This window comes from Chinchilla lanigera, unplaced genomic scaffold (genome assembly GCF_000276665.1).
Source record: "Chinchilla lanigera isolate Chin_1 unplaced genomic scaffold, ChiLan1.0 scaffold00005, whole genome shotgun sequence".
Classification (NCBI taxonomy): domain Eukaryota; kingdom Metazoa; phylum Chordata; class Mammalia; order Rodentia; family Chinchillidae; genus Chinchilla; species Chinchilla lanigera.
Genome location: NW_004955406.1, coordinates 23171083 through 23196388, shown reverse-complemented (window position 1 = coordinate 23196388; position 25306 = coordinate 23171083). Strand labels below are relative to the sequence as shown.

Genomic DNA, 25306 nt, shown 5'->3' with positions numbered 1-25306 from the left:
TACTCAACCCCGGGAAGAAAGAAAGACAGAAAGACAGGAAGACAGGAGGACAGGGAGGGGAGGGGAGGGGAGGGGAGGGGAAAAGAGGGAAGAGAAGGGAGAAAGAAGGAACAACTCCTTAAGCCAATCTATCAAAGCAGAGGCAATGGATACAAACAGCCAGAGTTAAAGCAAAATTATTTTGAAGATATTCACAAAAAGTTATTTTGTTGGATTATACTATCCTCTGTTCATAAATTCTTTCAGACACTTGATTCAACAAGAACAAGTCCATGTAACTGGACATGTAAAGAAAATATGCTTTAGAGACAAATGACAGACAGAATTGCTTCCTACTCTGATAGCCTAAAATTATGTATGCTAGGGGGTGCTATTGAACAATTTTAGGGGTTTGTCAATTTGATGTTGAGTTGCACTGGGGTAGGGTGACCTTATAATTTTTAATTAAAAATTGTTTAACCTCAATCTGGTAACTGTTAACCAACACTATATTTTACTGCAGAAGAGATTTTAAAATATATTTATTATATTTACAGTTAATGCTTATTCATGCAAAAGCATGAATCATCCATTGTTTTCTTTTTCTACTTGCATGTCCAAGAACTTAATTAAAAGATAATGAAAGGTGGGTGTTAAACCCAGAGAAGGTGGCACTGTCTCTGCTGCACTGCATTATTGATGGCTTGAAGACTTGTATGTCCCAGCAGTTAACAGAATGTGTGACATAAAAGAAGAATGAAATCAAATTAGTGGAACCAAATCACCAGCAATCAGGACTCCTAACTCTTACTCCACAATTAAGCTGTATTACCTAAATACTTGTTAATAAATCACAATGCAGGAAATAATATATAAGATTAGGGAGGTTAGGAAGCACAGCCATGCTTATGGTAAACTGACACAATTTTACCACGTAGGTTCCATATAGAATAGGAAATGTGATGTAGTTAAGGACTTAGAAAGCCAAGGCATGTGATACAACCCCAAAGACCATTCAATAGGGAATTAAACACAGATGAAAATGCTTCTCCTTTCTGGGTATTTTCATTAGTTTTTTAAAAATTATTTTTTTTTATTTTAAAGAGAAAAAAGATAAACAATGAAACCAAGCTTAAAAACTTATTTGTTGTAGAGCTCCACCTAGTTCTACACAAAATAATTAGTAGTGCAGTAAATGTTTACTTTTTTGAATGAATAAAGATAATTAATTCCAGCAGTTATAAATTTTCAGCACTTTAGTACATGTTTCTAAGTAGGAGATGAAGAATCATTCGTGCTGAAAGACACTGTGTAGACAAACGACAAGGAGCTAGCTCTACGTTACCCTAATTATTCTGTGACTGCTCCATCCACTGCTTCTCCCACATGGGGTAAAGAACTTAAAACACAAGGCGGTGCCTTTCTATGTTGCTTTGAAATTTTATGCAGCTGCTAGGCAAAAGGAACCCAGTGAGAATGTGCTGATTGATAACCTGCTCAGACAGAAATGTGAGCTAATCTATATGGAGCTGATCCAAGTTTATGGGAGCTTCCTAGGGTGTAGGCAGAGCTGTCATGATATTATTGTGGTTAAAGGTGGAAAGGAACAGTCAACGCCATTTTGTTATTAGAAACGTTACCCACCTTGAAAATTACTCAGCTAAATGTTTTTTCCCTTCTGTTCTCAAGTGTAAGATCATTTTTGCTTATGATGAGAGGATCTGACAGTTTTTAGAATATGAGGCTAAATGGGTTTTCCTGCTATCCATGAAACCACGTGAACTGTACCATGTGCTTGTATTCTGGAACCATTCACTTTGTGCTTAGAAACAGCCCTCAGCAGCATACACAACACATAGGTCCTTTCTCATTTGTTAATGATGAAACTGCTTTTCCCCCCTTTGGTGATAGCATGGGGGACTGAACCAAGGAGTTCTTCCACTGAGCTACATCTCTAGTCTTTTATATTTTATTTTGAGACTGGGTCTCGCTAAGCTGTCCACGCTAGCCTCAAGGTTACCATCCTCCTGAGTAGCTAGGATTATACGTGTGCCACCATGCCTGGCTCTAGATTATTTTATTTTTGTTTTGTTTTGTTTTTTTTTGGTTTTTCTCCGGTACCGGGAACCGAACTCACGACCTTGCACTTGCCAGGCAGGTGCTTTGCCGCTGAGCTAAATCCCCAGCCCCTCTAGATTATTTTAGTAAAAAGAAAACAGGGGAAGGGACACCAAAGGATCAAATTTAATGATACCCTGAAACCATATCTACTCCACAAAGTCAGACTTTTGAATGAAAAGTTACTTTTCAGATTTAGGAGATCAAATACTTTGAGTGAAGTGTGCGGGCAAATTGTGACTTGGCCATGCATTTTAACTGATTTATATCTTTTGACCTTCATCTTGTCAATGAATGCATGCTGTCCTGCAGGTAACATCTACCTGGATTATACCAGCTAGAAAAAAACCCGTGGCCCTGTTCAGGGTGGTTTGGCCAAGTGCAGGCCTTGCAGCCATACAACTGGGGAGGAGGGTGTGATTATGTTTCTGAGGCAGGCAGAGGGTTGGGTGAGAGAACCAGCTCTGAAGCACATCAATGTGCTTCTCACTCTAGCACCGGTAGGCTCACTTTGGGCTACGTAAAGTCACCACTACAATTTATTCTTAATATGGAAAATGCCTTTGTCTAGGTGATGGCCACTAAAATCGGATTATTCTACAAAGGCTTGAAAGGTACCTCTATTTAGCAAAAGCGTTCTCATAGAGAACACAAGCAACATTGTAAACAAGAGTGCTTAGGCAAAGATTAGCAGAATTAAGAAAACAAATTGTTTTCAAAAAGGCCCTTAAGCACAAGAGAGATTGTCATGTGCATATAGATAATTGGAACACTAATTTAAAGTAATTCCTATCTATTCATTAAAACAGGCAATTTTCACTAATCATTATCTCATTAGTCCACGATAAAATAATCATTTAAGGTGAAAGTGAAGAATTAATTTCATAGGGGTATCTCTGTCAGGGGCTGGTATCTTTCTGAGGTGGTAAGCCAGAGATCATGTCTATTACACTGGGGAATTCTGGAAAGCCTTTTTTTTTTTTGCTTTTTGGAGACAAGGTCTTGCCACGTAGTGTGGGCTGGCCTTGAACTCACTTATGTAGCCCAAGCTGGCCTCCACTCACGGTGTGGAAAGCTTGCTTCTTGAGGGACTCGTGACATGCCTGTCTGGAGTGCTTGGAGTCAGTGGCTCCAAGGAGACTGGACGCTCCTATCCCTTTCCTTTATCTTCAGAAAGGACACCTAACAGGGTCTTAAAAAGATTCTGATGTGCTTTTTCTCCTGGCTCACATGAACCAGCATAGTTTTGCTATCAAATTTTACACATATCATCTGATTCAGTCTGGCATGATAATGTAAGGTTTTCAATCTGTACCTTTATAAAAAGCTTACAGGGTCCTTTTTCTGGTTCCTGGAAGCCATAAGCCTGAACTACCTTCCAAATAATCTAATATCCACTAAACACTAATGTGACAAGCATAGCACTATATTATCTCCCAAGGCAAAACAAGCATATTCTCCTTTTTTGGCCTCTTCAAGTAAAAGGAAAATGGGACTAATCATGATTGTTTGAGGCATGTCTACCTTATAGCAGCCACCTTACATGAATCCTTGTTAACTCTTTAAATAACGGGGCATTTTTCTTACTGCCTGCAATAGTAAGTAGATGTTGAGGACAAATGCTTTAACTACATTTTATAGAGAAGGAAACTTAAACTCAGAAAATACTAAGTTGACTTAATTTTCATGTTCAGAGGGATAGGTATTGGCACATTCTGGACTCTTAGCCTGCAGCATGACTCGGACCCCGCCTCTCTCTTCCACTCCATGATCCCACCTACAGAGCCAGCATTAGCAGCTAGCAGTGAGTGAGCACGTGACGCTTGCCAGTGTAGTCCAAAGGGCTTGGCTTGTATAACAGATGTAACCCTGTCAATAACTCCATGAGGAAGCACTGCTGTTACTACCAACACCATTTCAGAGGAAGAAGTGGAGAGCTGAAGTACCTGGCCTAAGTTCATGTAAAGGATCTGTGCTCAGATGCCCAGCGCCCCCTGGGGTGGTGGGGGACGACAGCTCTCCTCCCCCTCACCAGAAATGTGGTCAAGCAGCCAATGGACATTGTGTCTGGGGTGCTGAAGAGGGGTAGGTTAGCCCGTAAAGATCTTCCTAGATGCTTTTATTCATGACATAACAGTTTATGTACATTTTCTTTAACTTGGAAATTCCTGTCACATAAAATGGGCATTTAAAAAACAGCCCTAGCAACTATCCTCGGAAATAAAGGAAAGAATGCACCCTTTGTCATCTTGCCAGGATCAAATGTCTGAAAGTCTTGTGAGTGACATCAGCAGTCATTATTCACACAAATGGAGGCCACAGAAATCATAAGAGCAGTTTACTGAGGGAATACTAAAGATGTTATATTCCATGGCATACACAATAAAGGCTTCTCACTAGGCAGTGTTGGGACAGATGTGAGAGGGAGTTTGTGGGAGCGGAAAACAGAAAGCTAAGGTGATTTCTACTGTAAGGATGCTCATGAAATAATGGGAAGTGGGAAGGAGGAGGAGACAGGAAATGGGGCTGGAAAAACCTGGCCCGTGGAAAGTTGGCCCTCCACATTGCAGCCAGCAGCCTTTTGCTCTCATCATTTTGAATGCCAAACCGATAAAACAGGATATATATGAGACAGTGTATACAGATGTATCTGAAATGATATAAACAACAAGGGTTTATTTCAGTGGAGCCTTTTGAGGACAGCTGCATGCTGGTAATGTGCCACCCGAATTCCCCACTTCCTATCTGAACAGCCACACCCAATCACAGTGATTTAATCTAGAATGCTCCGCCAGCTACAGTCTGGTAGTATTGCCAAGCTACTGGTAGTGGTATATTAAGTTAAAGCAAAATCACTTTTAAAAAATTAATCTAAGGGGCTCTGGGGATAATCAAACAGCACCAAAATCTATCTAAATACTTTTTAAATGAAAAATTAAAGTTTGAAGGGAATGATGTTTCAAACAGCTTCTCGGGCTGACCCAACATTCTAACAATAACAATGATTAATTCATGACCCCCACATTGATATTCAGGAGAGCCAAGAGGCTAAGACACAGACACTGAATTCCAATCTGATAGTGCAAAGATGGAAGGACAGGGCAGCTCCCATGCATGCAAACAAATCAGGATGATTCCTAAGTCAATGCAATGTTCACCAATGGGCAAAGCTATATACTGTTTGGAGCAAGAGAAAAAATGCTAGAAAAAAAGCTAGCCATTTCAGGAACAGAGTGGGAGGGGAAATGACATAAAGGTTAGTAAGTCTTGTGATATTCAAGCCGCTTTTATCACACAGTGATTCAGTTGGATAAAAAATAGAAATGGATTCTCTAAGCCAAGACAGTCATTCATTCAGCTTTTCTCCTTTTAAAATTATAGCCACCTGCCTTAACAATAGGATCACGTTTTTAGGAAGAGAGTATGGTGAATGGTTTTCCCCTGGCTGGTGGCAGTGCACCCAGTCACTCTGCAGATATTGCCCTTCCACTCTTGGTAAGTCTGATTCTACTTTCCTGCATTCTCCCTCAACACACTGAACGGCTCCAAATAAAACATGATGACTTTTTAAGATGCTCTGGTTAGAATCGTTATGTGACTGCAACCCTGAAAAAATGGTGAGCAGTGTTCGCAACAGTTATGATGGCAGGAGATTCCTTTCTTCTTGTATTGTTTTTAAGGGGCAGTCCCTTGATTCCCTTCCTGGGGACTGAACGGGGAGGCCCCAGGCTCCTCTTCTGCTTGGATCTGCCAGACACCAGCTTTCTGGAACAAAAAGCCTCCTATTTCAGAAGAGGCTCGGGACTATCCTTTGCTCTGGTAGCAAGTACAGCGTTTTTTGGATCGCTGTTAACATGCAGGACTGTACCAGAGCGAGTCAGCATCACTGCAGGGTCCCTGCTACTCATCACCTCACAGCTGCATCCTGCGCTTGCTGCTTCAGTTCATTTGGCCAAGGAACCAAAGAAAGCCCTGTGAGGACCTACACTGTGAACCCGTGAATGCCTCTGTGTGCCTGTGTGTGCGTGCATGTGCTTGCCAACTTGTGTTTGATGGGGTCTGAGGGAGAGAAGACAGCAATTCCTGATTATGGTGCCATTTCTTACAGATTGGGATATAGTTGGGAACAAAGAAGAAAGGAGGCAGGGCAGCTTTATCTCTCCCTAGCAGGAGTCCTTGCCTGGGGCTACAGTGAGTTCACCTCAGGAGGCCATTGTGTCCAGATGGCCTGGAGGCCCAGTGGGCGGTCTACACTGTTAATTTGCATGAAACACCATCTTGTGCCAGGGAGATTATTTTTCCTGCCAGAGACTTGTTCAGCTAAATCAGAAGAACGCCTCCTTTGGAGGACAGAACCCGTTACTCACAATTTCTGATTCAGTCAAGCCTCGTGCCAGGATGCCTCTGTCCCCTAATGAATTGAGAATAAAACCAAAGCGTGAGGTTTCACCAAAAGTAAATAATTTAGGAGCACAAGAAGCCTGCCCTGGCCCTGGAGTCTGGAATAGAAAGGTAGCAGGTGTTTATGCATATGTGTACAATAGTGTGTGTGATGGTGTGTGTGTGGGCATGCGTGTTCACTCCCACATCAGAGCCCAGTTCCTCAGAATAGGAGCACTTTTTTATAACAAAAGTAGCAGCAGCTGGCTGTGGATACACATCAGTGCCCTTGGCTTTGGCCAGCAGACACTAGCAAAGGATCACGGGAGCTTCTGCCTGGCACCTCTGGCTTCTTGGGTATCAGAGGTCCAGTTACAGATCCCACAGGAAGTCAGACCAGGGTGAGTGAGGGGTGAGGCAAATAGAGGGACACAATGTAGTGCTGTGATGCTTTCAAAGTCAACCATCAGATGAGAACCTCAAAACAGGGGAGGTATATGATCCCACACAGCAGAGGCACAGACATTCGTTCATTTATTCATTTATTTAGAACTAATTAAAACAAGGGCTAGTGTGATGGTGATGTCAACTCTACTGGATGAAGAAATGCCTACCAGATTAGGAAAGCACACTTTTAAGTGTGTCTGGGTGGGTCATGCAGGCATGACTTTGGGCACTATATCTGGTCCCTGGACCCTTCTTCTCTAATACTGTTTATCTGCTCTGCTTTTTGGTTGCCAGCTTTGTTTCACCATGCCCTTCTACCATGATGGCCCTATCTTGGAGTCAGCTACCATGGACTGACCCCTCCGCAACCACGAGCAAAAACCCTTCTTCCTTTATACTACATGTAAATAGTAAAAAAAAGAAGCTTAAAATTTTATTTTTCACAATCTTCTAACCATCAAATTAAAAGAATCCTATTGCATCAATGAATAAGAACCTACAATTTCTATTTTATTTTACAAATTATGACATGAAGGAGAGGAGCCATAAATTAAAGTTTACAAACCTTTGTTATATTGACTTTCTTGAACTGGTGTTTGTCTTATTCATCCAGTATGTGAATGAACGAGATATAATAGACCAATTAACAGGTCGGTTCTAAGCTATCACTTATTAAGGACTTCTAAGCCCGTTTCTGTAAATTGGCAGAAAAGCCATAAACATAATTCTGTAAAGACAAGGTATGAGAGTTCATTTAAAATGTGTAGCTTAGAGTCAGGCAGACAGTAAACAGGCAGTCTTTTGTGATTTAAGAATAAATCACAGCACACCACTTACAAGTCTATGGTGAGCGTGAATTGAATGAATAAATGAAGTTTTCACTAAATACTGAGCTGGGCCAGCCATGATAGTTTGACGGCTCATTTCCTCTTTTAGGGTCACTTTAACCTGCCCGTTCTCCTAAACCAGAGTATGTGAGTGTGTGTGTGTGTGTGTGAGAGAGTGTGTGTGTGTGTGTGTGTTGAATTTTGTAGATCACTCACTTCCTAAAGCACCTGATTTATCTGGCACCAGCTGGCACCCTCTCTCTCTGTGAGCTCACAGACCAAGGTGCCCCAGGAGGTGTCAGCAGGTATTAGGGAAATAGACCCCGATGTAAGGCCCAGGCAAGAGTACCTTGTTACAGCTGCGGTGACCTTCTGCAGGGGTAAGAAGGGGTAGGAGAGAGCAGAGGGTAGTGATAAGGGACTCAATAAGGAGGAGGCAGCAGGTATCTGTTTCCAATCACATGACATGAGTACTTTGGAGTGTCGCATTTCTGATGTCCTAGGTCAACATTTGAGATTGTTATGAATGTCATCAAAACATTACTGAAATTCTTGTCTAAGTACTTTCCTGGAGAAGAGTATATTCATTTTGATTGTTTTCCTCATAAATGATATGTTCATTTAATTCACTCAATTTTTAAAGTCAACTTTAAGTATGAGCTAAAATTTTAAATACCCAAAATGCTGCCAAAATAAAATAGACAAACACATCTGGCTTTATTCTTTTGACTTTGTATGCAGGAGAAAACATTCCTTTGGGTGCTTATGTGCTTGTATGCGTGTTGGTCCTGGGAAAAGGAACAGAGCTTCTTTGTGATTTCATTCCATGTATTTCTCAGAAACCATGTTCCCAGAGGCAGACCCAAGAACTTGCCTTAGGTACACATGTGCATTTTGCAAAGAAAGAGACAGAGTGAGAACAAGAGCAAGAGAGAACCCAAGTTTGTATGTACTTTTAATTGGGAAAAGAGTAGTATTATAGAACTACATTTAAATAAGTAAAGAATGATTATACATAAATACAAAAAAGGAAGTTAAATAATTCAGTCCCTTATATCCAGCAAAACAATGAAATTCCAGCCCAAGGCCACCCTCAGTCAGCCCTTAGGACTTGTCCCAAGGGATCCTGCCCTGTTCTCCCCACTCTGGCCCTCTTTTCCTTCTCCAGGCTCTGCTCTTGGAGTAGCCTAGGTTCTCTCTACTTTGGTGACTCTTTCCTATCCATTTTCCTCTGCCTGGAAGGCTCTGAGTGGTCTTCCTCACCACCCTCTTCTATCCTTCATGTCTCACCTCAGGCCTTCCTACTCCTCCGTGTCAACGGTCACTCGGGGCGTTGGTTGGGCAGACTGTTCTAAATAAGGGCTTCTAGTCACGCCACAGGGATAGGTGCTGGGTGAGGAAGCTGTTCTGCTGGCCAAGTCCTGTACTCTGCTGCTGGGCTGTGTCCAATTGGAAACAAGACTCCTCTGTGTAAATTAGAAAATGGCTCTATCCATGTACCCAACACTGTGCCCACAGGTCTGCATACACCTGGAGGTTATCTTAAATCTGCCCACCCACAGACATGGGCTTTTCTAATTTGTACAAAGCACTGTGTAACCTTTCAGTGACCCAGTAGGTCTCCCTGCATCACACATACAACTGGCCTTTTCATTCACAGGACTTCCAGAAGTGTGTAAGGAGTAGGTAGTCCATTCCTAGATGTGTATGCATGAGTGGTATCAACTTTCTCTATAGATGGCAAGAGCCACAAGGGCAGGGACTATGGCTTTCTGCCCACAATGAGCTCTTCAATCCCTAACGTAGTGTCTGCTAAATGTGTATTTAAGGAAGGAATAAATCAAAGGAATGTTAGAATGTTAATGAAAGAACCTGATCTGGGTGGAGGAATCTAGCAGATGCCCTCATACTTAACTGATCCCATGAGGATATGACAGTAGAATACAGAAGCTGGCAAATCAAAAGATAAAAATTCATCCATTTATAACTCAAAGGAGGATTTTCATTGAAGATTTTCTCCCTAGGGCTGGAAAGAAACATGCTGCTTCTAGAAAAAACTGGAATTGGGCCGGCAGGGCCTCAAGGGCTGCTTGGGGTAAAGGGAGTTTTAGCTGGGATAGTAAGCTGGGAGGGACCTCAGTGAGACACAAAGCTCTAATGATTCATGAGATTCCAGATAGACCAGGTATCTTGGAACTTGCAAAACTTGTTGAAACACAACTCCTTGCCTCGTTGGTTGAGGACAATGAGGCAGAAAGTGTCTATGTATCACCCCATCTGCAAACTGAACACAGGAAAACTTCCTATAAGTGAAACACTGAAGCCAGTGTAGGAACAACTACAGCCTGCATGATGTCTGTAGCCAGGACCCGGAAAGGAAAAACCTGTGTGGTGTAGGACCAAAGTGCTTAGAACAGGCAGGGTGGCACAGGCATCACTACAAGACTAACGGATCTCAATTCCGAATTTCTAAAAATTCCTCTCCAGGGAAAGGAGTGACAAGAAAAGCAGGGAGGTAATCACTGGTAACAATTCTTCACTCTAGAAAAAAGAATGCTATCCCACATTTTACGTATATTTATTTTAAAATGTGCACAATATATAAATGATACATCATTTCCTATCATCATTCTTTACCCACTGCTATAAAGATACTTTCTTCAAAAATGTGTATCTGTGGATGGTGTTCTATCTTAACTGCTGTAACATATTCCACACTATCATGCACTATTTAACACACAGATATTGCTCAGGTGTTTGTTTGTAGCCTCCAAGGCAGCCCCAGGGATTCTAGCCTCTGATATTCTACCCTTGTCACCCCTTCCCCTATAGTTAGTCTATGTGACCAAGAGTCTATGGCAGAAATGCTGCTATGTCACTTCCAACACTGGGTCATAAAAGATTACAGTTTCCCTCTTAGGGATTCTCTCTCTCACTGGCTCTGTTTCTCTGGGTTCACAGGCTCTAGGGGATGCCAGCAGCCCTGGCATGAAGAGTACCAGGTTGCCTGTAAAAGATTCTCATGGTAAGAGGCTGAGACCTCTCAACAACTCCAGGAGTGAGCTCAGGAGTGAATTCTCCAGCTGCAGCTGTGCTTTGAGAAGACAGCTTGATAGCAACACTTGAAACACTCTGAACCCAAACCAACAGCTAAACCACTTCTGATTCCTGTACTAAGAGAGAGGGTGACATAAGAAGTATTTGTTCCTTTAAGCTGCTAAGCTTTGTGGCCATTTTAACGCAATAATACATAACTAATGTACATATATAATGAAGTCCTAGAAGTAAACAATCACAGGCATATGCAGTTCAATTTTGAAAAATATCACCAATTGTCTACTAAAGTGGTGCCACCAACAAAGCAGGAGAATTCTTCTTTCCCTAAGTCCTCACCAGCACCAGAAAATATCTTGGAATTTTACTAAATTAATCAGAAAAAAGGACTCTCATTGCCTTGATTTGATTCTGTAATTTTGAAAGTTGTTTTTTGGACACACACCATACCTCATCAGGAATGTGAAGGGAAAGGTATGTGGTAGGCTTCCAAATGATTCATTACACAATGAGAGACCGTGAGCCACCAAGCCATAAACTCTATGCTGTCTTATAATTTAAAATTACACTGAACAATTAATTTGATACAATGATAATCACTGAAGTCAAGTCTAAAATAGGAGTACTTGTTTTAATTACTTTCTCAGATATGCACAGAACATTAAGTGATAACAAGAGCATCACTTTGAACTTCAAACTATGAACCTTAACTCAGAAGTGATCTAAATCCAAACATTAATTTTCTTCAATGTTGCTGAACCATAATTTTAAAAACATAAACAGCATGAATGACTATGATCCAATGAGGATTAAATGTATTTCTAAAATTGCAGAACTTAAATGAAACATCACTACAGTCTCAAATCAAATATGAACTCAACTGAGTATCTGTCTTAAATTCCTACTGAGACTAAATGGTTGAGGGGAGGATAAAAATAAAAAACCCCAAACCAAAAACACTTTTGTCTTTCATAAAAAGTTATAAAGAGAATTAGAATTCAGTGATATTGTATTTGAGAGCAAAAACAATGCTTCTCACTAAAGAAATGTATCTGAAATATATCCAGCAACCCAAATACTACATTAGTGAAGACAAATGCATATTTTAGTATTTGAAAAGATAAACATTATTCTTGATGACATTTCACTAAATTATTAAGCATATAGGTTTCTATTGCCAGAAATCATAAAATTTTTTATAAAAATAAACTTCTTGTAAAGATTTGGTAGACATATCACATTAGGGGAATTGTAGAAAGCATTTTCTAATCATCTAGGGCCAAAACCAAGACAAATTGGTTGCATATGATATCAAGTCATCATTTTAATCTCATAAATGAGCAAATTAGAAGGTCTTGTACAGCTATTAAATTAACTAGTTGATTCCTCACTTAGTACATGATGACAATATAATTTAATTACCACTGTTACTGTCACAGGGTACACTGGTCTGGGGAAGGAAAATTGGAGAGTTGGCTCCCACAGTAAGGTAAAGCCAGGTGCTCAGTTCTCCAAAGCTCAGGTGGGAGAACGTTTTACTACTTGCATGTACAGTGTCATTTCCCAAAGCATCCATCACTGCTGAAAGTCAAAGAGGGCTTCAGATAGGCTACGGGATTCTCAACTCTTTCTTTCCTCTCAGAGGATGCTGTCATCTTGGTTGGTAGCAGAACTGAGCAGCAGAAGAGTGAGGAGCTCTGCACCCATGAATGTGAACATTACTCTTGCAACGGAACATGAACTTTACTCTTAAGCAAACGCAAAGATAATCATAGCAATTTTGCCACTGGTACTTGTTTCATATACTGTACGCTGCATTCCAAAGACATTTGCTAATAACTAATCTGTGTACCAGCTCTGTTTGTTACTGTACTCACTAATTATTACCTTTCCAAGTGGGGAGGACAAGGGGCTGGGGTTTAGCTCAGCGACGTAGCGTCTGAGTTCAATTCCCAGTACCAGAAAAAACAAACAAACAAACAAAAACAACAACACAGTTTGGGGTTGGGGATTTAGCTCAGTGGCACAGCGCCTGTCTGGCAAGCACAAGGTCGTGAGTTCGATTCCCGGTACCAGAAAAAAAAAAACCAAAAACAACAACAACAACAACAAAAAAAAACAAACAAAAAACCCAAGTGGGGAGGACAAAAAGATTCTCCTACAGGGAAGTTTGTCATCTACAAGGAAGTAGTAGCTCTGAATTCTGACATATTCTGATGGATGATATATCATCTGTAACTTCAGACAATTAAAAAAAACACATTGTGCTAAAATATGCATTCCTTCCTCTGAATCATTATTGACCCTACAGTTTGCCATCTTCAGAGTGAATACTACTGTGGACTGCAATTGGGTCATCCCAGCTACAGGAACCACACCCCCTGGGTTTGAATCCAGCTCCACCTTTTACTGGTTACATGACCACAGGCAAGTTACCCAAGTGCTTATGAAAGCAGTACTGAAAGCATCTTCTTCATAAGTGACTATTAGTATTAAATAAGTTAAGACATGCAAAGTGCTTAGACCTGTGACTATCACACAATGTTTGGAATTATATGAATCTCCCTGTCTATATACCTCAATATGCCCACATCTGGAAAAATCTTTAGATGAGATTCAGCAGATGGGCTGTGGTTTCTGCTCTATCAGATAGGCAGCTGTATGTGGCTAATCTGATAAGCCTCCCAACAAGTTGTGACAATAATGTGCTGACAAGCTGAACGTGACTGCAACCTATATGGAAGAGGAATTTGCCAGAAGCAAAAACAAGAACATAGTTGAGACGATTAATCACTCTCATCCCTCTTTCCCAGAATGGTCAGGTTTAACAAATTAAAAAATTCTGCCCTTAAAAAAAACTGTAAGAGGATAGCTGGCCAAGTGGACACACCACCCCATTAGATGCCACATTAAATGTCACTGTCATTTTCTTACTCAGGTTCAGATCATTCTAATGGATCAACTCTGCACATCAGCTCATGGTACAGCTCAGTTTTAGTCTGTTAAATGATACACCTGGGCACATCTTTCCCCAAAAGCCAACCAAGATGAGCTTTCCACTTGGGCTGCCAGGATTGTTCTGCTTATCATGCAAAAGAAGAAAGCCAGGGAACAGTTTTTAAAGTTTCAACGGGACTTCACTATGAATGTTTTAGACTTTTTGGACCCTTGACTTTGTCAGAGGACTACGATGAGATTGCTAAGTAAATATGTACTAATCAGATATTTTCTCTGTCATTTCTGCTAGGATCGGAATACAAGATTTATATCCTTAATCTATCACGTAAAGACATCCAGACAATCCATTTGTGTACTAACCTGGGAACTAAAGAAGAGATGAGGTCATGATTCTGTCTGTTGGGAAAGAGAAGAATAGGCCGGCAGGCACTAGATCACTAGGTCAAGACTAGCTCTTCTACAGATGATAGGAACCTTAATAGAACGATGCTCAAAGTGAATCTTTTAAAGCCATTCTCTTAAAATCAATAAACAAACAAACAAATACACAAACATTGAGATTTCCTGAGAGGGGAAAATAAACCCATATATTAGCTATGGTAGGAAAGAAGTGGAATTTATACTTTTTCCTTGCTGCTTCAACATCAACAGAGAACACAAGTACTTACAGATCCCATGCTTCCGTAAATGGCAGGAGGCACTGATGGAGACAGACAGAGGCTTAGGCCAGACAGTACAGCTTCAAGTCCTAATTCATTCACTTCCCTCAGAAGTGAGGGACCTCAGAAAATTACTTGGTTTCTCTACCCCTCAATTTTCTCATGCAACAGATGATTGTTAGGTAGGTGAACTAACTTTTAAAAGTTATTTTAAAATTTGCAAACATACTTGTATAATTTTTTCAGTCATTAAAAATGATTTGGAGAAAAAACTGGTATGATGGCATTTCCACTGTTTGTGGCAAAATCACTTATAGGCTGCAGATCAGAAAGTTATCAACTATGCTACAAATTGTAGGGCATCAGAACTATGGACAATATTTTTTTAGTATACTAAACTTTCCTCCAAACTAGTTTGGAAACTTCTACAACCCCAAACAGAAAAAACTGCCCGACTCAATGTGATATACCATAAAACTATTAAATTCTTTTAAAATCTTGGTACACTGTATAGTTTAAAAATTATATTAAGGAGCTGAGAGGATAGCTCATTGGCAGAGTGTTAAGTATGTTATAGTGACAGCTTGGGAAAATGTATTTACTTAAAATAGCATCATTAACTACTGTAAAAAGACAAAAAATTGAGCCAATAATGTGAGCACCAGTTATTAACATTTGTATAAAAGTGTTTAGAAGTAACAAATAGTTATATGCATATATACAAGATTTCTTTGGCACTTATTAAAAAAGATAGGTACTTATTAAATGGCTTCACTGTTATAAATAGGGTACTAACTGACCACCTATCACTTAATCACCCATAAATGGGGTAATTTTGTTTGTTTGTATCAGCAAGGGTTATATTGCAGTAACAAACATCCCTAAAACTCAGTATCAGTATCTTAAAACAACAAAAGTTTATTTCTCACTCATGTTACAAGTTAATTGAAGGCCAGCAGGGTGGCTTTTTCACATCATATCTTCACTTAGGGATGCAGCCTGAGAGAGACCAATACTCTGGGACTTTGAGGGTCACCACAGTTGGTAGGATTTTGCACCAGCTCATCAGATGTGACACTATCATCTTCACTTTCCTTCCATTTGGAAGAGCAAGTCATGGGAACACATGAGTAAAGAAGTGTCCCTGGACCAAGGAGGAGATTCACAATGTTAATGAACAGCCCAGTGACTACCACACTGCATAAAGTGACTCTTCTTTCACTAAAATTTAAGGATAAAACACATAATGTGATAAATCCTAGCTCTGATGGATTCACTTGGATGAATTTTCTACCAAAATTTAAGAAATAACTCACATCAATCTTTCTCAAGCTTTTCCAAAAAAACTGAAAAAGAAAGAGAACTTCTTACTCATTTCACAAGGCCAGCATTTCCCTGATAACAAACCAGACAAAGACACCACAAAAGAAAACTTTGTCCCTTTTTTTAAAAATTTGTATTAGTACAGGATACCTACAGTAGAATAGTATTCAGCCTTAAAAGAGCAAGGAAATACTGACATATGCTATAGCACGGATTGACCATGAAGAAAATATGCTAAGGGAAATAAGCCTGCCTCAAAAAGACAAGTATTATACAGGGTTCCACTTACGGAGTATTTAAGAGCAGTCAAAATTATAGAGACAAAAAGCAGAATGGTAGTTCCAAGAGGCTGACGGGAAAGGAGAAACGAAGAGTTACTGTTTAGCAGGTATGCAGAGTTTCAGTTCTACAAGATAAAAAGGAGTTCTGGAGATTGATGGTGGTGACAGTTGTCCATGGTGAATATACTTAATATCACTGAACTGTATGGTTCAAAATGAGTAAGACTGGTACCTTTTACTATGTGTATTCTACCATAATTTACTATGTGTATTTTACCATAATTAAAAAACAAAACAAACAGCCATATAGTTGTATCCAGTTCAAACATCAGATATGACACATGCCTGCCTTTATAATGCTTCCTTCTTCTGCATTCATACCTGGAGCTCTGCAAGGGAGAGAATTAATAGTTTGTATTCAACAGAAACTGCAAAACTTAAAAGTGAAAGTAGTAAAGAGGAATTAGAGTCCCAGTTGATTTGTTTCCTGTTGAATTATGAGGTAAACATAGGGAGGAACAAATGGGTTTCTTCTGTTTCTTCTACTTTAAGAGAAAGCAATCCTTTTTTTTTTTTTTTTTGGTTCCCACACAAAGAATGCTCTCCATCAGGGAACTCCTTGAGTTGTTTTACAGTGCCACCTTGCTAGGCTTTCTTCCTTCTACCTCCTTTGCCACTGCCACCTTCAAATGCAGGTTCCTGCAGAAGATGAATGGATCCCTGAAGTTTTTTTCACTGATTCATAGGTAACTGGGTATAGAATTTGCATTATTATTATTATTATTATTTATTTTTAAAACTGAAAAGGACCTCGGCTGTTATAACTTCACTCTACCAACCCACTTCAGTCTCCATGAGTTTGAGTATCACGTGCTGAAGACAAGTACAATTATGGCAAAGAAAGAGATGCACATCAGAAGCAGACATAGATGGACACCAAATACCAAATATGCTCTACTGTGCACCCACCTAGCAGGGCCTCCCATGGCGCTGGCTGGCCACCACTCTTTGTTCCTATTTGTTCTAGGCCATGTCTAGTTGCTAAGCTTGTTTCTCCAATACTCAGCCTATTGCCTTAGCAGGTCATAAGCAGTAAGTAAATATTTGAATGAATGAATGAATATAATCTTTAACATAAAGTTAAAGGAAGAGCAGGCTTTGGTTTTATACTTCCTGTAGATCAAGTCTTAGCCAGGTTGTATCCTAAAGAATAATGCTTCATAACCAATTTAAAATATAAATGTTCTGGCCAGGTGTAGTGGCTCATGCCTGTACTCCCAGCACTCAGGAGGCTGACACAGGAGGGTTGCCGTGAACTCATTTTCCAGTATGATTATTCCCTTACTGCCTTTCTGGTTCTCTTATGTAAAAGAGTAAAATTAAGTGCTATCATAATCCTTATTCAAATAAGAAGTGATCAGTTCTGCTTCTGCCCTGTCAAATTGCATGTGTCAGCAGAATACCCCACAAAAACCCCCTCTCGGAAACTGCAGTTACCGAACCCCAAAATTACATTCATGTACCAATGTGTAACGAACACTGAACACTGGTGTGAGGGGTAGACAAAGTTTAAGCAAGACAGTACCAAAGGAGAAGACGGGAGACAAGCCTCAAATCTCTTTTCCCAGGGCTGGGATTTAAGGGTACTTGTGGTTCAAATAAGCAGGGTGATCTGAGGTTTGGGGAAAAGTCATTAAAGTAAGGAGGAGAGAAGTGATCAGTAGTCTGCATGTGCTTAATCAAACCTCCTCTGTTTACAGGACCCATGGTCAGGAAATGGTGGTGTTAGTGTGACCTGAGATGAGTTCATTTTGAGTTCCTAAGTTCAATAACCAGGCTATTAGGGAGAGGCACATAGAACTGGGAAGGGGTGGGTGGGGGAGTTTTCACTATTATGTGACCCCTTCATTTTACAGATAAAGACAAAGAGTCTTAAAAGTGAAGTGCCTTGACCCAGACCACGCAGAGACAATGGCACGGCCTTGTTTTCCTGACTATCGGTCTGACTGTAGTAGGTATTCTTATTCTGTAATAAAAACTCTCACCTAGAAGTTCCGTCATAGTTCAGTCCCTATCTTTGACCCACATCTACATAATCATAGAAGTGCCTTTATTTTCTTACTACTTTGAATTTAATGATGCTAATAACAGCAATCATTTATTAGGAACCTACCACATGCTGGACAGGTTTTTAGGTGCTTCCTATAGCTAATCGTTATGATAATCTTTTTGGGGGGAGATATAGGGAATTGAACTCAGGACCTTGCACTTGCCAGGCAGGCACTGTGCCGCTGAGCTATATCCCTGGCCCCATCATGACAATCTTGCAAGATAGGTATTATTCTACTGTCTTACAGTTAAAAGATACTGAGATTCAGAAATATTTTTTTAGTTTCCCAAAGTCACACAGACAGTTAAGCGTGGATCAGGATCCATAGCTGTTTTCCTTTGACTGTAAACTTTGCTACTGTGCCATGCCAACTCCAGATTTTTACCATTATCAAATGTTAAACTCTGATTTTCTTAGGAAAATGAGGTGAGAAGGGAGAATGCTCTCTAACTTAAAAAAATTACATAAAATTGTCTGAAAAGTTAAACAACAATCAAATATTAAATAGGCACAGAAAATAATGAGAATTGAGATAATTTGGAAGAAAATTTTTATTTTTACACTACCACACTGATGACCAAGATTTTAACAGTGATCCCCCAATCTGTTGAAGGAGGTAGACATTGGCAGTAGCCACCTGGCTGGGATAAGATAAAAACATCCACTTTTAAAGGGTCTGATCATCAGTCTTAACCATAGGAAGTTCAATGCTGATTCTTGAAGGGTGGGGCAGTAGAGAAAAAAAAAAAGATCAGCTCTGACTGACCTGCTTGTGGCCCCTGAAGTTGGAGGACATGGAACCTTACGTTAGCTTATATAGTAGACACTCCACAAATTGGGAAGGAAGTATAAAAAAAATTTTTAAAGGTGACCCTAATGAGAAAGTTCTGTAGCATTTAAAAAAAAACAAACAAACACTTGGAAGGTCTTCCAAATACTTTTAATTTCCCTGAAATAAACCTTGCACATCATGCAAAGAATATTCAGGAAACAGCTGCTACTCATTCTTAGGGAGATAAAAAGAAATATTCCCATTAAGAAATAAGAACAGAACCGGATGCACTCACCCTCTGATAGAAAGAATAAGGGCATCACTGCATAGGGTTAGCATGAAAAATTACAACGCAGAACAGTGGATTAGTGAATACAAAATAGATACAAGAAACATGGGAGGTTAAAAGAATACTGAGACAGTGAAATGAAGCTGAGACACAGAAAACAGAGCACAGAGATGTCTTGGAAACAATGGAGTCTATAAAAGATGAAGAACAGGGCAAAACAGTCAGTTTCCCAGAATTGAGTGATAAAGCCAACACAAAACAAAGAAAATTGTGTTCTATGTTATATTCCTAAGAAGAAAAACACACAAAGGCAAACAAAAACATTTTTTAATTTTAGAGAGAAAAAAGATAAAAATAACAATGCAACGGAGTTTCGAGACAGGTTAGTATAAGCGAAATAAATCAGGCCCATATGTGTAAACATCATATTGTCTCACTGGTGTGAGAAACTGAAGGAGTACATAAAGTCCAAAATGTACGACAGATACTGTAAACTAGGAAGAAACTGTTCAAAAGCAAAAACAAAAACATTCTTGATCTAAAACCAGATTGCTACAAAAAAAATCAGAGAATTTTGCCTTTGAGGATAACAGTCTGCAGGGATGGAAGAAAAGGAAGGCGCTCCTAGTGAGGGATACTGATGTTGAACAGGGTTTGGATGGCCACGGAATGGGTTTTCCTCTTGGCAATGGGTAAGCGTGATCGTCAATCCAGGGACAGATAGTTGTAGATTAAAAAGAGCCACAAGACAAAGCCTGACTACTGATCACGCTAGATCTCACAGCTGAGGGAATTAATGAAACAAAAGGGACAGAAGGAAAACATAAATGAAACTTTAAAACAAGTAAGATAATTTTAAGATCCTCAGGCTAATGAATTAATTAATGCAGTATGGGTAAGAGTGAGTGAAAAGTTAGAAGGTCAAGAATTATTTGTAGTTTTAAAGGGAAGAGGTCTTTTGTTTGTTTTTATCTAAGCTATGGTCATCAGCATCATCACTGTCATGGTCTTTTTTATTGTCATCACTGTCGTCATCCGAGTGACCCCTGACATAGTACTTACTATGTGGCAGGCACCATTCTCCAGTGTTTTAATTTCCAAAATAAATCTATGTGCTGGGTGCTAACACAGTTTCCATTATACAGATGAGGAAATGAAGTCCAGTGTGATAAAGTGACTTATCCAAAACCCAGTACTAAATTTGTGGGAATATACTCCCTCTTTTAATTGCTTCCCTCTCTTGCTTCTCTCTGACTAATCATGATCAGAAGAACAGGTCATCTATAGAATGACTTCTAAAAATCACGGATTTAAAAAAAAAAAAACTTGATTTATTGATTTATTTAGTTAGTGGTGGTGAGAATCAAACCCAGGGCCTTTTGCATGAGAGCACCTGCCAGCTATTATATTTAAGGAATAATAATTTTATAGCAACTATGATTTATGAAGGATCTTTCAAGTACCAGGTATTACATTATTTATATTAATTCATTTAATTCTAACAGCTCTGCAAGATGTTGTAAAGGTGAAGAGTGTGAAGGTACAGACACCGTAAAGATTGTACAGGCATTAAGACTCTTGAGCAAGGTGACAGCTAGAATTTGCAAAGCCATGAATTGAATCAGGATCTATTTGTCCCTGAAGTGTAACTTCCTTCTTTACTATGCTATACCCCTACAGGGACAGGACATTTACATTATGAATGACATTAAGATCAAAGGGCATCAGGTTGACTGCAGTGTGCTGCAGTTGCCTATTTGCTCTTTTATCTCCATGATCAGCCTGTAAAATCCTGTACCTTTCACTTTGCTTCTGTATCCAAAACACAATCTGCAGTAAATACTCAAGAAAAATGTTTATTAATTGAATAATAAAAACAAGAGTAGAAAGAAAACCCTAACAGAGCATTATTCAATTAGCTGACAATACACTCCTAAAATTAGCAATCAAAACATGCAAAAAAGAAAACTGCCATGAGGTATCATTTTTCTTTGTAATTAAATCTACAAGAGTTTAAAAAAAAAAAATACTCATATCAACGTTGAAGTAGCCAGTCTCCACGCACTGCTGGTGGAAAGCATTAGGTAATGTATGTTGAAAACAATGAAACTATTCATTGTCATAATTCAATGATCCCACTCCTGAAAACTTATTTAAGAAATAAATTAATGGAAGAAAATGGCTGTATTTGGGGATATGCTTAGAGAAGCATTATGTACTATATAATAATGAAAAAAGGAAACAGACTAATACCCAGCAGCAGGATAAAAGCTAAGCAAAATCAATTTGAAGCACTTTTACACATCCATTAAAATTTTACATGATGACTATAAAAGAAAATGGAAAGTGATATAATGCTAAGAAAAAAACTAGAATGTAAAATTTATGCTGGCAATGACTGCAGTTCTGTAACAACTATTGAACACAATCAAGGGTGGAAAACACCTCACAAAAATGAAAAATGTGTTGGGGTTATAGGTCAATGCATGACTAGTAAAAGAAATTTTCAGATGTAGCTGCCATGACGTGAAATAAGACTTGGATTGAATACTGATTCTAAGTTTATAGCTGTACAGCCTTAGGCAAAAAGCTCAACTTCTCTGAATTTAGCTTACTCCCTGAAAAGTGGAAAAAAAAAAAAGGTATTTCTATTCCTTAGCAGATTTCATTAAATTAATAAATGTTATGAACATACATAGAGCACTTACTATGTAGCTGGAACTGCTCTAAGCACTTCGCAAATACTGACTAAGGCAATCACCAAAACAGCTTCTGAGGATGATGCACAGAGAGGTTCTGTAGTCTTGAGTGGTCAGAGCAAGACAATAACTTTCAATAGCTTTCCAATAACCATGGGAAAAATCTGCCAGTAAGAGCAACTGCTACATTCACCCTGTGTCTGCTATGTTTAAGCACTGTGCCAAGGCTCTCCCGCACTACCTTGTGTAGCCTTCACAGCGACCCTGTTAGGAAGGTACTATAATCGTGTCCTCAGCAAACAGGCTGAGAGAGGGAAGGGGAGAGAGAGAGGGAGAGGGAGACTGAGACTGAAGCCCGGTCTATCGGTTCACAGCCATGTGCTTGCTTCATCACCATGAGGAAGTGTGTGCCAGTTCTCTTAGAGTACATACAAAGTCCTTCACATTCTGAGCCTCACTCACACTCTCATCGCTCCAGGTCTGAGAGTTAGCGCCTAACTTGTCTCCCCTAAAACGGCATCCCCTCAAGGCTTTGCTTTTCCATACCTCTTGAGGCAAGCTGATTATTTCCTCCCATTGCTCATTTAGATAGTGTTATGGTTGATACATTGTGTCAACTTAAGGAGTCCAGAGGTTTGGCTAAGTGACTCAGCAGGAAGCCAGGGTGCTTACTTTGTATATATCCTGAGCCTGTGGAAGAGGAGGACATGGAAATTATGTGAGAGCTACATGCCCCTCAGGTGGGGGTAGCCTGTTTACAAAGTAAGGCAGGGAAAGAAGCTGCTTGCCGCCATTCACCCTTTTGCTCTGGCTGTTTGCTGTTCGGCTGCCATTCCCCCCTTTGCTCTTGTTGCTTTGCTGTCTTCTGCCTTGGAGCCAGCCAAGTATGCACTGAAACCTCCACAAACTGTAAGCTAAATAAACCTTTCCTTCCTTCATTTTGGGCATTGGGTATTTTGTCTCAGCAATGAAAGAAAACTAAGACAGATAGTAACTTGCTCTTATAAATTGACATGAACCATCTTTACCAGTTTGTTTCTTCCAGAGCATGTTTCACAAAGCCAAATGCGATGCATCACAATTTTGTTGTATTCCTTATTCTAGGTACTGGTAAGGATCCAACAATGGCTTGTTGAATGAACAGATACCTTCACTGTGGAGGATATTCCCAAGATGCAGCAGCAGCATTTACATTCTGCTGGTCAGTGGAATGTCAGGAGCCCCACCCTTTCCCTGGAGTCCACAGAGCCTCAAGGCTGAAAGTAGTCCAGTTAAATGACAGCATGAAGTCTTCTCAAGAAGACTTCCCTGACACTAAGTTTGGATTAGGTACACACAGTACCATGTGTTTAGCCCTTAGCCCCATCAGCACATCCATGGAAACTGCTCCCTGCCTTCTTCTTCTTTGTAGACAGTGAGCTCCTTGAGAAGGCTGTTGCTGTTCTTCCTAACACCCCAAACCAAAGATAGTAACTGGCATGTAGCTGGTGATCAATAAGTACTTCTTATGTGAGTGAATGACGAATGGGACTGAGACATTTTCTTTCCCTGGGTTGATATTTCAATTTGTAGCATGACATACTCATCATTACCAGACTGAAAAATACTTCTCAGTTTCATAATACTCCTCAAATTTTGTGCAAAAATTTGAAACACTAAAAGATTGAGCTACTAGTCTTTTTATGTTGAATCTCTCTGTATTATCTTCAGTGACTGGGAAATTATGGAGAGTTCTAATCTTGTGAAGAATTTTTCTTTCCCTTTAAAAATAGAATTTTTACTTTTGGGAAAGTAAAATTGATCTCTACTAAAATATTCTTAAGGAACATTCAAAATAAAAAGATTCATTTTATCTACATGCTCCCTCTCAGATCAGTCCAGTGCTGAAGAACTATTATTAGAAAGTTCAGTTGATGAAGATGCCTTCAAAAAGGGAGAGAAGATGTGGGACATTTTTGTGTTCAAAGCTAATTTTAATTACACAGGCTACTGGGGTTACTGAGATATGCCAAGCGTTTAGCTAATTAGCAGGCTCTTGAGACAAGAGGGCTGCCTAGAGATAGACGCAGTTTTTCCTTATTAATGAGTGATGGCAAGTTCCAGTTAAATATGCATTTCACTCTCACTATAAGTTCACTGAATTTGTTCTTTCTCAAATTCCAATAGCATGAACAAATTCAAACTTGAAAATTAGCAGACTAGGAATCTTCCACTTTATAAACACATGCTCCAACACTGACCACAATTATTAGGACACTTCTTTAGGAGAATGAAAAATAGCTAATATTGATTAGAACACTCAGAAAAAAGAGGTCCGACCCTTCCTATTTCCCACTGCTAGTCAGAAGCAACGTGACTCTTGACTCTTGCTGCTCAGAGGGTGACTCAGGACATCTGCCCACCACCTTTGCAGCTGCCTCGGCAAGTGCCCTCTAGGTGGTTATTGCTGCTGCAGCCCGGTACTGAAGGCCATCTCAGTTGCTTTCAGCTTTTGTGATTATGAAGAGAGCTGTTATTAACATTCATCACATGAAGGTTTTTATATGGTCATGGTTGGGAAAATACCCTAGAAGCATCATTGCTGGACATATGGGAAGATTATGTTTAGCTTTGTGAGAAATTCAGATCTATTTTTGTTTAGGAACAATTGTATTTCCATGTATGTTAGGTATAAAAAAATCAATGGCTGTGACATTTGTGACTTTATTTATTTTTATTCACTTCTATATTTCTAAATCTGTTTTAAAGTAATTTAAGCAAGTAGTACACGTATGGTAGAGGAAAACTTAAATTTACAAGTACAATTAAACAAGAATAAACCAAGTACACCAGCTATGTGCTTGCTGAATGGCCAGCTCCTTCTCAGCACAGATTATTTGATAAGGCCTTGCTGAAATTCTGTCTTCTTTTTCTGTACCATTGCTGTTCCCTGCTGCTCCTTTAGACTTCTCCTTCTCCTTGGACTGACCCTTCTCAAGAGTAAGGAGGAGTATAGGAGCCCTGCCTAGCATTTGGGACACCCAGGGTCCCATCAGTCCTGCTGTGTTCCTGTTCTAATAATGAACTGCTGCTGTGTTTCTGAGACCAACCCCTATCCCACCTTCCAGTTCTCATCACCAGATTCCTGTCTCACTTCTGCTCATTCCTATAAAAAATCCATAAAGAAGTATCTTTCTCAGATTAATCAACTCACAAATTACCCAGTTATAAAAAGTAAATGTCGGGCTGGGGATTTAGCTCAGCGGCAAAGTGCCTGCCTGGCAAGCACAAGGTCGTGAGTTCGGTTCCCGGTACCGGAGAAAAACCAAAAAACTCAAAAAAAAAAAAAAAAGTAAATGTCAGTAAATGACAATCATCCCACTCAGACATGAACCAGAAAGCTGATTATGTTTTGGAAAGTACTGTCCTCA

General features: G+C 39.7%; 1 protein-coding gene across 3 annotated transcripts in view; it reads right to left on the bottom strand.

Moving 5' to 3' along the window:
- The window catches only part of LOC102003313 (chromosome unknown open reading frame, human C1orf21), a 130641-nt gene that overhangs the window by 61228 nt on the left and 44107 nt on the right, over window positions 1-25306 (bottom strand). Inside the window, exon 3 of one of the 3 annotated variants that reach the window (XM_013521592.1) lies at window positions 4634-4747. The exons of the other annotated variants lie outside the window; for them this stretch is intronic. Coding sequence (XP_013377046.1) covers window positions 4634-4691 — 58 coding nt within the window. The 5' untranslated portion in view covers window positions 4692-4747. The remainder of the gene's footprint in view (window positions 1-4633; window positions 4748-25306) is intronic. 3 annotated transcript variants of the gene reach the window in all.